Source organism: Hyla sarda, chromosome 6 (assembly GCF_029499605.1).
Source record: "Hyla sarda isolate aHylSar1 chromosome 6, aHylSar1.hap1, whole genome shotgun sequence".
Classification (NCBI taxonomy): domain Eukaryota; kingdom Metazoa; phylum Chordata; class Amphibia; order Anura; family Hylidae; genus Hyla; species Hyla sarda.
This window is the reverse complement of record NC_079194.1, coordinates 85,789,160-85,801,754: the sequence shown is the minus strand read 5'-3', so window position 1 is coordinate 85,801,754 and position 12,595 is coordinate 85,789,160. Positions and strand designations below refer to the sequence as shown.

At 44.3% G+C, this 12,595-nt stretch overlaps 1 protein-coding gene across 17 annotated transcripts in view; it reads right to left on the bottom strand.

The window, feature by feature from the left end:
- CACNA1D (calcium voltage-gated channel subunit alpha1 D) overlaps positions 1–12,595 on the bottom strand; it is a 453,220-nt gene that overhangs the window by 116,079 nt on the left and 324,546 nt on the right. For all 17 annotated transcript variants that reach the window (XM_056524370.1, XM_056524364.1, XM_056524368.1 and 14 more), the window contains exons 13-16: positions 7,477–7,702; positions 7,184–7,391; positions 4,268–4,388; positions 2,783–2,897 (exon numbers count right to left, since the gene is read on the bottom strand). In XM_056524370.1, the coding sequence (XP_056380345.1) occupies positions 2,783–2,897; positions 4,268–4,388; positions 7,184–7,391; positions 7,477–7,702 (670 nt within the window). The remainder of the gene's footprint in view (positions 1–2,782; positions 2,898–4,267; positions 4,389–7,183; positions 7,392–7,476; positions 7,703–12,595) is intronic.

Genomic DNA, 12,595 nt, shown 5'->3' with positions numbered 1-12,595 from the left:
TTGAAATCCTTATATACTTAAAAAACACAGGTGTAAACCCCTTTAATGCTATGAGCTTTGTAGTTTCAGAGCTTCATTCAGCCCATCCTTAGGGTACCTTCTCATGGGCAGATTTCTTTGCAGGTTTCCCGCTGCGTATTTGAAAGGGGGCGGGCTCTTCTCGGCTGTCTGCAGCAGATTTTCCGTTGCGGAAAGTCCGCCGCAGACCCTACTAACTTCAATGGGGCTTGTGGCGTATTTTCCGCAGCGGAAATTATGCAGCAGAAAATCTGCTGCAGACAGCTGAGAAAAGCCCTGCCCCCTTTCAAATATGCAGCGGAAAACCCGCAAATAAATCCCTGCGTGTGAACGTACCCTTAAACTGGACTGGGGAGCTTACTTACCATCCTGCATTTTCTATTGCTTTCTTAGGCTGCATTCACACCACGTTTTTGCAATACAGTTCCCGTATCAGGTTTTTGATGAAAAACGGATTCCTCAAAACCGGACTAAACTGTATCAAATAGTGTGTACAAATTTCCACCCGTATACAGTTAAAAACCGTATACGGTTTGAAAAATGATGTCCGGTTGCATCCGTTTTTTAAGAAAAAAACGTATACGTTTTTAACTTTTCACTCCAATTTGAATAAAGTTTCACTTGTTTGATTGAAATTCCAAGAAAAAAAACTGCAAAGTCAAAAAACGTATGGTGAAAACCGGAGGGAACCATACGCACATACGGTTCTGTATGGTTCCCATTGACTCCCATGTTAAAAAAATACGTATACGGTTTAATACAGTTTTTCACCCGGACCAAAAACCGTGGTAGACTATGGTTTTGGGTACGGGAAAAAAAACTGAGAAAACCGTACAGGATGCAAAACGGACACAACCAGATGCATCGTTTGGCATACGGTTTTCAATGGAGAGTCAATGAATACGGTTTTCAATATAGAGTCAATGCATACGGTTTTCAATACGGTTCCGTACGGTTTTCACATTGAAAACGTATACGGGAACTGTATTGCAAAAACGTGGTGTGAATGCAGCCTTATACTGTTTCTCTGTATAGCAGCCTTGACCTCACTAGTTCAGCTGGCAATGTTTCTCCTTTCTCCTACAAAAGCATAGCCATCTACAAAGACACTATTAATGTCATAGGCCTAAAGGGTGTTCTATCCCCACACCCGCTCCAAAAGTGAGACTCTCTAAGCCAGTGTTTCCCAACCAGGGTGCCTCCAGCTGTTGTGAAACTACAACTCCCAGCATGCTGGGAGTTGTAGTTTCGCAACAGCTGGAGGCACCCTGGTTGGCAAACACTGATCTAAGCAGCCTTTCTGCAATGTAACAATCCAGTATGTATGAACTGAATGCAGAGCTAAGAATCGATAATACATGGAGAACATGCCTGCAGGACTCATACGGTGCACATTTACACATTGATTTCAATGACACAGCCCCAGCCGTAGCTGATAAAAATAGAGATTTCTATAAATATTTCCTCTGAGTGTGTTAGCACTTAGTAAATTAATGATAATTACAATAATCATCCATTGAGACACAGGGGGCGGTGTTTTCCTTCTTGAGCTACAAGAACCAGCCATTACAAGGAACAGGTATTTATTTTCTGGTCTCCTATAGTCCAAAACTGAATCTGGAAGCGGGTTAATACCATTCCTCCCACCCGTGCATCAGGGGCAATGAAATAAGCAGAGCGGCTCATTTACACGCTGCTGCTAAGCTGTGTAATTCCTATCAAGCGCAGCAGTATACAGCCCCACTGAGTCTCTGAAGAGATTACCTGCAGCTCAGGGAGATAACATGCTCAGTATAAGGTCACAGCTGAGGGGGGGGGCACTTTTTTTTTTTTTTTTTTTTTTTTTTTTTTTTTTTTGATTAGAGGGTTTATGAAGGTGTTGGGTAGAGATGAGCGAACTTACAGTAAATTCAATTCGTCCCGAACTTCTCGGCTCGGCAGTTGATGACTTATCCTGCGTAAATTAGTTCAGCCTTCAGGTTCTCCGGTGGGCTGGAAAAGGTGGATACATCACTAGGAAAGAGTCTCCTAGGACTGTATCCACCTTTTCCAGCCCACAGGAGCACCTGAAGGCTGAACTAATTTATGCAGGAAAAGTCATCAACTGCCGAGCCGAGACGTTCGTGACGAATCGAATTTACTGTAAGTTCGCTCATCTCTAGTGTTGGGGCTTATTCTGGAGAAACTCTGAGTAAATAATGCAATGACTTCTTAGTGCAATAGGCATCTGCTTTGCCCCCTTTTACCAGCAGCGGAATCAATAAGCTCTCTAGGTACAACATACTAGGGTGCCGTGAGCCCAGGGGAAATGATTTTGGGCAGACACATTTGCAACTATACGGTACATGAACATGTGCATGCATTTTGGTAGAACAAAAAACACATCAGCTTTCATTATTGACTGTCAGAAGAAAAAGACCTGGTTCACCCTTCTATTGGGCAGATTCAGGGTGCGTTCACACGCTTTTTGTTTTTGCGGGTTTTCCGCTGCGTATTTGAAAGGGGGCGGGCTCTTCTCGGCTGTCCGCAGCAGATTTTCCACGGAGGAATTTACGCTGCGGAAAGTCCGCTGCAAGCCCCGTTGAAGTCAGTAGGGACTGCGGCGGATTTTCCGCAGCATAAATTTAGCTACGGAAAATCTGCTACGGACAGCCGAGAAGAGCCCGCCCACTTTCAAATACGCAGTGGAAAACCCGCAAAAACAAAAAGCGTGTGAACGCACCCTTACTCCAGCATGTTTTTCATTTTGTGTTATACACTCTACCTTGCGCTCTTTTTCTTCTCCTTTTCCTCTGCAGCTTCTTTTTGCGCAGTGTTCAAACTCTCCGCATCTGCCAGATTATCCACCGCAATGGCCAAGAAGACATTGAGTAGAATATCTGTGGTGTGTGAATTGAGGACGCCAATAACTCCTTGTACAGTGTGTTTTCTTCATTCAGGGCTTCTCTCACCAACATAGAAAATCACTAAAAACGTGGCAATGTTCTGTGATATTCCTCGCCTACACTTGAGAAGGTGCCTAGAAATCTCAACTAGCCGCTGGAAACTATGTTTTTGCTACTGTAATAACTTTTACTTATGTGTTATTACAACTATTAATTTGTAGGCTGGAGCATTGGAGGTATTTAAAGGGTTTATCCAATTCGATATATATTTTTTTTGGTTTATTAACTGAACAATAATGGATACAAATGGATACAAATGGACAACAAACGTTTGCATCCGTTATTGTAGGCTGTCAAGGGACCTTTCTAACAAATCTGGATTGCCAAAAAGCAGATAACATCTTTAAAGTATTACTGTTTAAATTGTTCACCCTAATGTATTTCTACAAAACTATAGCTCATGGAGAGAGAGTGCAGTACATATAGGCCTTCTAGTCCTAAAGCAACTCACCTATGAGCTGAACACATGACTTGGTTCATATCGGTTAGTCAAATATGGCTAATAACCAACATATTTTTTAAAGAGGTTATCAGGCTACAAATCCCTAAAAACTTGCCTACTTTATATCAGGCAGGTTTCCAAAAAGGGGATCTGACCCTCACCGATCGTGCTTTACCTGGCTGTACATCATTGGGGGATTGGGGTCTTAGCACTCAACTGATCAAAAGGCAAACGTTTTTGTTCTTGTTCGCTGGCTGGTCCCTCCGCACATTACTGAACCCGACTCTGCAGCCTCTGGATATGTGTTCTCTCTCCTTCTCCCTCCCTCCTTCTTGGCTTCCCCCCCCCCCCCCCCTCTTTTTTTGTATGTTCTGTTTCTCTACGTTCTTGTGTTCTCCTTCTTTGGGATCTTTTCTATGTGTGTTACGATGTATGAGTGTGCTTCCTGTTCTTTCTTCACTTTCAATAGTTCTCCCCTTGAATTAAGATTTTGCCTGTGTATGCACGTGCATCTGATGAGCAGCTATTGATTTTGATCTTCTCATTCTATGGTTTATTGAAATATATACTTGCTCACGGTTATATCCTAATTTTGTGTCACGTTCTTTCTATATTTGCCGTACCTTGCGGACTGTTTGGTGCACCTGCTTCTGCTTATGTTTTTCTACATTGTTGTGACTTGTAGCCTTCTGTATACCCGGCCTCACCTGGCCGTAGGGCTTGATTGTTATTGTATTGCTTGTCTTTTCTTATGTTCACTATTTTTTTTCTGAATAAAAACCTTTTTGAATTTGAAAAAAAAAAAAAGGCAAATGTTTTTTTTTATAATGGCGCTTTAAAGTCTCTATAAAGTAAAGGATACAGTTACCACAGATAAACAGTATGATGAAGTACACACATACAATCATTCCTGAAGAAGATGGCCCGCCATATGCCATAATCCCATCATACATAACAGCATTCCAGTCTTCTCCCGTTAGTATCTTAAAAAAAAAAAAAGACCATGCAGTTATATGAAAGATTATCATGGCATTTAGAGTTATGAACTAATCACAGGATAGATGATACCTAGTTGATCTAGACATCAAAATTCTCTACATAGGCATAAAATTAAATGGCAACTTGCAGTATATCCCAGGATATGCCATAAGTGTGAGATACGTTAGAGTCCCACTTTGTGGACAATAACATATGTCTAGAACTGGGGTCTCCCTGCCTCACCTTAAGAGGGTGTGTCCAGAAGGAGCAGAGGCAGTCCTGCAAGTGCGGTCTTCTTTATTTCCTTCTTCAGGTGTCACAGAAACAGACAAGCACACTTTCCCTGTTTCGGAGATACAGTAGGTGTGGGTCTCAGACGTGGGACCTGCATCTATGAGGCATTTATGGCATATCCTGAGAATATGACTTTTATGCATACTGTTGTATATACAGTAGAACTCAATAATAAGACTGTAAGATCTCCAGTGGTGACCATAGGAAACGAGGCATTGATCATATAACTTTATGTCTATGTAGGGGATTTGGAGAAGTGTAAAAATAAAGCTAAAGAAAGATTAAGAAAAGAATCAGCACTGAACCTAGGGTAGACATGCCTCCTAATCTGGTCATACCCATTATATGTTGACTCACAAGAATTTCTGGAAAGGCTTAAGAGAAATATATATACATTTATTATGTACAGACAATAATTATTTCCCTGCATGTTTAAAGGTGTGGGGGTGAAATATCTGACAGAATACGTCTGCCTTGTTATTTTCTTAGTTTAATTGTCCCTTTGAAGCCCCATCTTATAAGAAGCGAGTCTACATTAAGAGCATTGTACTACAGGTTAGACACGTGAGCACAAACTCATTATAACAAGGCTCCGTTTCATTGATCATATGCATACAAGAATAGCGTATAATGGATCTGAGGCACTTGAATGCTGTTTCCCTCAAAATAAACATGGCAAAAAAAAAAAAAAAAACTACTTGATATTCATCCTCATTACGAGCTACAAAATGACTCTAAAAATACACAATGAAAGAAATGACAAAGGGAAATCATTTACGAGTTACAAAAAGTCTTTAGTGCATAGTGAAATGATCATTGACATCGAAGTGATGGATGGCCCTAACATGCTTCACATAAATAAAGAGTGGAGGATCAGGCCCTTCTGCTGCCTCGGATGGAAGCAAAATGGTGCACCCTACTCCTGAAAATCAGGGGTCAACCATACATGAAAACTATGACTATGCTCTATAAACCACTCATGGTAGTGTGCCCAGTGCCAAAAAATAATTTCACAGTGATTTGCTGAAAGGGCATGTCCTGTGCATTGACACACCCCCAAAAAATTGGAAACGGTTGAAGTCTAAGTGTTCAGACCCCGACCAATAGCTACAACTTGCTGGGAGAAGAGAACTCTAAGCGCTCAAAAAACAATATACCAAAAGGTAATAACATGTCATCACATCCACATGAACGTAATGGGATTTCAAGTTAGAATAATATCAAAAATGTTACATAAATAATCACATGCTGTATGCATTTAGCACACATACAAGTGCTGGGGTAAGGTCTATTGCACAAATCATAGACATGGTCAATAGTTTCCAACCTGTGAAGAAACTACAACACTTAGTGTGCCTAGATCATTGTTTCCCAACCAGGGTGCCTCCAGGTGTTGCAAACCTACAACTCCCAGCCTTCGGCTGTCCAGGCATGCTGGGAGTTGTACTTTTGCAACACCTGGAAGCACCCTGGTTAGGAAACACTGTCCTAGATACTTAGGGATAAAGAGCCACTGTCTGAAGACCACTGGACTAGATACTATTATCCCAGCTCCTAACATGATACAAGAGCTGCTAAAAATCAATCACAAGTACAGTGACCCCCCCCCGACCTACGATGGCCCCGGCATATGATAATTTCAACATACGATGGCCTCTTAGAGGCCATCGCATGTTGAAGGCAGCGTCAACATACGATGCTTTTGTATGTCGGGGCCATCGCATAAACGGCTATCCGGCAGCGCTGACTGCTTCAGCTGCCGCCAGATAGCCGTTTAAGGTGCCCCGTGTGGTCCAGGGATGATCACTCACCTGTCCCCGGTGCTCTGGACCATCCTCTTCAGGCTCCCCTGCATCGCCGTCGCTCTCCTTCGTCGTCATCACGTTGCCGCGCACGCAGTCCCATCATTCAATAGGAGCGGCGTGCGTAGCGACTTGATGAGTGACGATCCCAGGCAGCAGAGACGGTCCGGAGCGGCGGGGACACCACGGGGAAGCGGCGACAGCAATGGAGGGCGACATCCAGGGCCACTATGACGGTCCGGAGAGGCGGGGACAGTTGAGTATAGCTTCCTATACGGATTCCTCAACATACGATGGTTTCAACTAACGATGGTTCATTTGGAACGAATTACCACCGTATGTTGAGGGACCACTGTACTTTTAGACCTAGTTTGTCCATCAAGGGATCCTTGATCCAATATTCAACATATCCCGGCATGTTTCTTCATCCAGAAAGGAGAAAAGAATAGAAGTCCGGCGCGGTATATTCAAAGCAATCGAGCAAGGCCGGGTGCCACGGCCGATACGTGTCACCATCATGCCTATTTTGTGTACTGCGTGCATATCACAATAAACCGCAAAAACTGCTTTGAATATACCGCAGTGGACTTCTATTCTTTTCTCCATTTTGCCTTGGTGAGGTCCGCACGTGTCCGTGCCGCGGTTGGTCTACCCCGGATGAGCTGACCTATGCTCTCTCTCTGTTCATCCAGAAAGGTACATACCTGAAATACTGTTAGAAGAGACTGGGGGAAGTTATCAAAAGTGCTTCTTTTTGTCTGCGTTTCATCAAAGTTAAACTTGCCCCCAAATAGTTGCATTCCAAGTAGTGAGAAAATGATGATGAAAAGAAAAAGAAGGAGCAATAAGGAAGCAATAGATTTCATAGAGTTTAAGAGTGATGCTACAAGATTGCTGAGGGAAGCCCAGTGCCTGGAAACGAAATAAGGAACAAATTAGCAAATGATTGGCAGACGATACAGGAGAAGACATTAGATGACTACATTCGCCAGGTTACCTGGTTACTTTAAAGATTCGTAAGAGTCTGACACATCGAAACACAGATATCCCCAGAGGTGACATTATCTCCAGCTCCACCAGGATGGTTTCAGTGATGCCTCCACACACCACAAAGCAGTCAAATCGATTGAACAGAGAGACAAAGTAAGCTTGGAGGCCCAGGCTGTACATCTTCACTAACATCTCACAGGTGAAACAAGCCAGAAGGACTTTATTTGCAATATCTGGAACAAAGAAACGTAATAGGAACCTCATAAAAACCGCTGTGTGTGATTCAACTGCAGGATTCATTTATTCTCTCTGCCGAACACTTTACATCACATTTTGTAAAGTGTCAAACTAGAAATAAATAACTTACCGTATATACTCGAGTATAAGCCGACCCGAGTATAAGCCGAGACCCCTAATTTCAACCCAAAATCCCAGGAAAAGTTATTGACTCGAGTATAAGCCTAGGGTGGGAAATACCTCATCCCCCCCTGTCATCATCCAGACCCGTCATTAACATCCTCATCATCATCCCCTTGTCATCATCCCACACATCCCCCCTTCATCATCCTCTTATCATCCCACACATCCCCCCTTCATCATCCCCTTATCATCCCACACATCCCCCCTTCATCATCCCCTTGTCATCATCCCACACATCCCCCCTTCATCATCCCCTTATCATCCCGCACATCCCCCCTTCATCATCCCCTTATCATCCCACACATCCCCCCTTCATCATCCCCTTGTCATCATCCCACACATCCCCCCTTCATCATCCCCTTATCATCCCACACCCCCCCTTCATCATCCCCACCCCCCTTCATCATCCCCACACCCCCCCCTTCATCATCCTCTTCTCATCATTCGCCCTCAGTGGTCTTCAACCTGCGGACCTCCAGAGGTTTCAAAACTACAACTCCCAGCAAGCCCGGGCAGCCATCGGCTGTCCGGGCTTGCTGGGAGTTGTAGTTTTGAAACCTCCGGAGGTCCGCAGGTTGAAGACCACTGCGGCCTTCAACATCATCCAGCCCCCTCTCACCCCCTTTAGTTCTGAGTACTCACTTCCGCTCGGCGCTGGTCCGGTCCTGCAGGGCTGTCCGGTGAGGAGGTGGTCCGGTGAGGAGGTGGTCCGGGCTGCTATCTTCACCGGGGGCGCCTCTTCTCCGCGCTTCCGGACCGGAATAGAGGCGTTGCCTTGACAATGACGCAGAATTACGTTGGCAATGAACGCACCTCTGCGTCGTTGTCACGGCAACGTGACTATTCTGAGGCCGGGCCCGAAGCGCTTAGAAGAGGCCTCCCCGGTGAAGATAGCAGCCCGGAACACTATCCCACCGGACCACCTCCTCACCGGACAGTCCTGCAGGACCGGACCAGCGCCGAGCGGAGGTGAGTACTCAGAACTAAAGGGGGTGAGAGGGGGCTGGATGATGTTGAAGGCCGCAGTGGTCTTCAACCTGCGGACCTCCGGAGGTTTCAAAACTACAACTCCCAGCAAGCCCGGACAGCCGATGGCTGCCCGGGCTTGCTGGGAGTTGTAGTTTTGAAACCTCTGGAGGTCCGCAGGTTGAAGACCACTGCGGGTGGGGGAGTTCACTCGAGTATAAGCCGAGGGGGGTGTTTTCAGCACGAAAAATCGTGCTGAAAAACTCGGCCTATACTCGAGTATATACGGTAATTGCAAAATACTTTTCATCTGTTCTCCTAATATTTGAGTCTTATTTTATTTATTTTTATGCAGGTGGCACTTTATTATTATTTTTATGTATTGTTTTATTTTATTTATTTATCTATTGTATTTATCTTTTTTATTCCATAATTGATATAGGTCTTATATATTCCTGTTAGAGGTCATCTATTATTAGTTAAAATAATTGTATTATTTGGTGTACCCGAGGGGGACACAAGGGCCCTGTGTCTCACGGGATATACTTTTTTTTTTTATTAATAAATCGACATCTATTTAATATTCTTTGTATCCATTTTGACTTTGAGCGCCAAGACAATTAATTTCTTTATTTCTGATATTTCATTTTAAACACCTTAGGGTATAGGTGTCAGTATTGGCTAAGCTCAGCCTATAAGTGGCCATATAATAGTGAACCTCCCCATCCATATTTTATTTATTTTTTTTTATATTTTTATTATACAATTTTCAATAAACAGTAAATATAAAACAAAATTATACAGTGGAAGCAGATGCATAAGAGCATAGGTAGAGAACACAGCATCACAGAGAATGTAAAGAGCGCATAAAGCTTCTTCACCCATGACAGGTCCCATTATCCCTATAATAACTCCCCCTCTCCTCCCCCAAATGGAAAGTAGAAAAGAACATGTCCATGAAAGTGCACTAAGGCATCCTAGAATAAAGTGACATCGGTCACTATGCTGACATCTTCAAGTAAAAAATAAGATAGGTATTGTCGATGAGGAGACAGATTTATCACCCACCTCCCTTTACCCCATACCATGTGAACAAGCAGAAAGTGCAACTCCTCACTGCAAGAGCCTTACTCAATACCTGTGGGTGCTCCCTTGACTCCCAGAGGATCTGAACTAAAAGCCACAGTGCTCAAAAGAAATGGTCAGTCTGTATTTAGTATTATGTATCCGGTAGTCTTAGCGCCCCTAGAGAACCTCTCAGAGATTCCACATTCCACTTCTAAATGGTCGCACCCAAGCGATCTACTTTTTGAAACTATTTCAATTGGGTAATCAGCATAGGCAAATCCAGAGTGGTAGTATCTAACCCTTTAGCAAATAGATCATGCATGGCAACTAAAAGGATTATGTGGACAAACCGAGGAAACCTCTCCTCCTCTTCCCCTCCTCCGTCTGGTGAGCGCCATTGGTGAAATAGGAGCAATTACAGTGTAAAAGGGACTCACACCTTACAATGATCCCATATGTATGATTGCATAAGACACCAGTATATGGCTGAGTGTGAGCACCCCCAGATCCTGTGATACATGTTTGTAAGTGGGGTATTACATTTAGGGCAATGAGTGATCCTATCCGAGAAGTTTAGCGAGGGCAAGATTTTGAAGCCATATTGGGCAGCATTGGCAACCTTGAAATATCTCTCCCTCCACCTATCATTGATAACATTTTTCCGTATAGCTTCCCACCTGCTCAACACGCTACGTCAGTAATGTCTGTGCCCCCTGTCCATCTTTCCCATGTCCCGAATACATATTTAGGATCAGGTTTTAGGAAACGGTTACAGAAGACCACGTACAAATCAGAGATTGACCTTCTCTGTGGTTCATTTCCTATAATGTCATCTAAAATGTGATTCGGGGCTTCTTTCGACAGATTCTGCAATTGGCATAGAGAGTGTGGGATAGGGGGAGGTCAAACATGCCGAGCATTTCTCCCGGAGTGAGCCATCTACGGTCATCACTATGAATCAGTCGCCCCACGGTCATAACCCCTCTAGAAAGCCACAGTTGCAACCACAGAGAAGATTTACCCTGCGGGAATTCTGGATGGTCAATCAAGGGCATTCTTTTGAATACCAGAAACGTAAGGCCAAAAACTTTTCACACTTCCTTCCAGGTCACTTTGTTGTCTCTCAGTAGCACTGAGCCCTTGATCCCCACCGGAAGTTTAGCATATGAAGTGTGAATCAGTGCCGGAAGAGACCAAGGGGCGGCCAGCACTGTTTCCACCAATAGATTGGAGAAGTAATCAGAGGAGTACAGCCAATCAAGCACGTGGCGAAACAAACAAGCCAAATTATAGCCCCTGATGTTCGGGAAATTAACTCCGCCCTCAACCTTGCTAAGCATGAGCTTCTGTAGAGCTATACGCGGACGCTTGCCCTGCCATAGGAAGCGTTGGAAGGCTGCATTGAGGCGTCTAATGTCGTCATTGCGAAGTAGGAGTTGGAGCGTTTACAATGAGTACAAAAAGGGGGGTAAACTGATCATTTTAACGAGATGGCATCTACCCAGGAAAGATAAAGGTAAGGGCTCCCAGCGCTTCAACTCCGTCAAAATACGCTGAAAGAGTGGTGTATAGTTGAGGGAATAGAGCTTGTCAGGAGTCTTCCCTATGGGGGTAGAGAAATAGAGAGCAGCATAGTAGGAGCCCAAGACGCCATTAACTATCTAACCAGAGTTCATACAAGGATTTTGCTGCCTGCCACTTGATTTTATGGTCAGTGGTGGGGGACTCTAAAAAGAGGGAGTAAGCTTCCGCTAAGGCTGCGCTGGCCATCGCATGACCCTCCAGAGTTTTCCTTTTGACTGAGGTACTATAAGACATAATTTTACCCCTAAGTACCGCCTTAGCAGTCTCCCAATACAGAGAGGGATTGTCAATGTGAGGTGCGTTGTCCGTTTGGAATTACAGCCACCATCCCCTGAGAAGACTCAGAAAGGATTCATCTTTCATTAAGTAAGACGAAAACCACCACATGATGGCAGCAGCTCCAAGACAACTGGAGCATGATCTGATATGACCAGGTCCCGTATGTCCACTCTCCCAGGCGAGAGCACACAAGGGGACTGATTAGAAAGTGGTCAATGTGAGACCATGAACCGCATTGACCACTTCAGAAACAAACAAAGACAACCCGGAAGAGGGAAAGAACAAAAACTGAAAAATCCACGGGCAGACCCATCCCCAGAATAGAATAAGGGCGGCCATAAATTGGGTAAGGACTCCACTTCTTTCAGACATGTGGGCGGCTAGAACTCCCACCCCAGACCCCCAACATAAACCAGCCAACTGGGCTTAAACGAGAGGGGAAGAATACATACGGAAAGAGGAGCCTCCAGGGGAATCCTATAGCAACTATAACTAGACAGGTACCTATAGGAAGGGGATCCTTCAGTGGAACAGGGGAAAACTAATGACCGGAGGAGATTATCGAACCACCACCCTGTAACAGCAAGAGGACTACATAATCGGGCAGTCCTTAGAAGGAGCTGCCAAGGGGAGGTGTAACAAAACACTTGTTTTACAATGACTAATAGATGGCAAATGACAATAAACCCCTAAGGCACAGTGTAAAACGATCCCCTGGGACATTTAAAGAGGTGCCTCTTGAATGAACAGGAATGGAAACTATGCAAGAGAGACATATCCCCACATTAAGAAAATTAGGAGAGACAGAG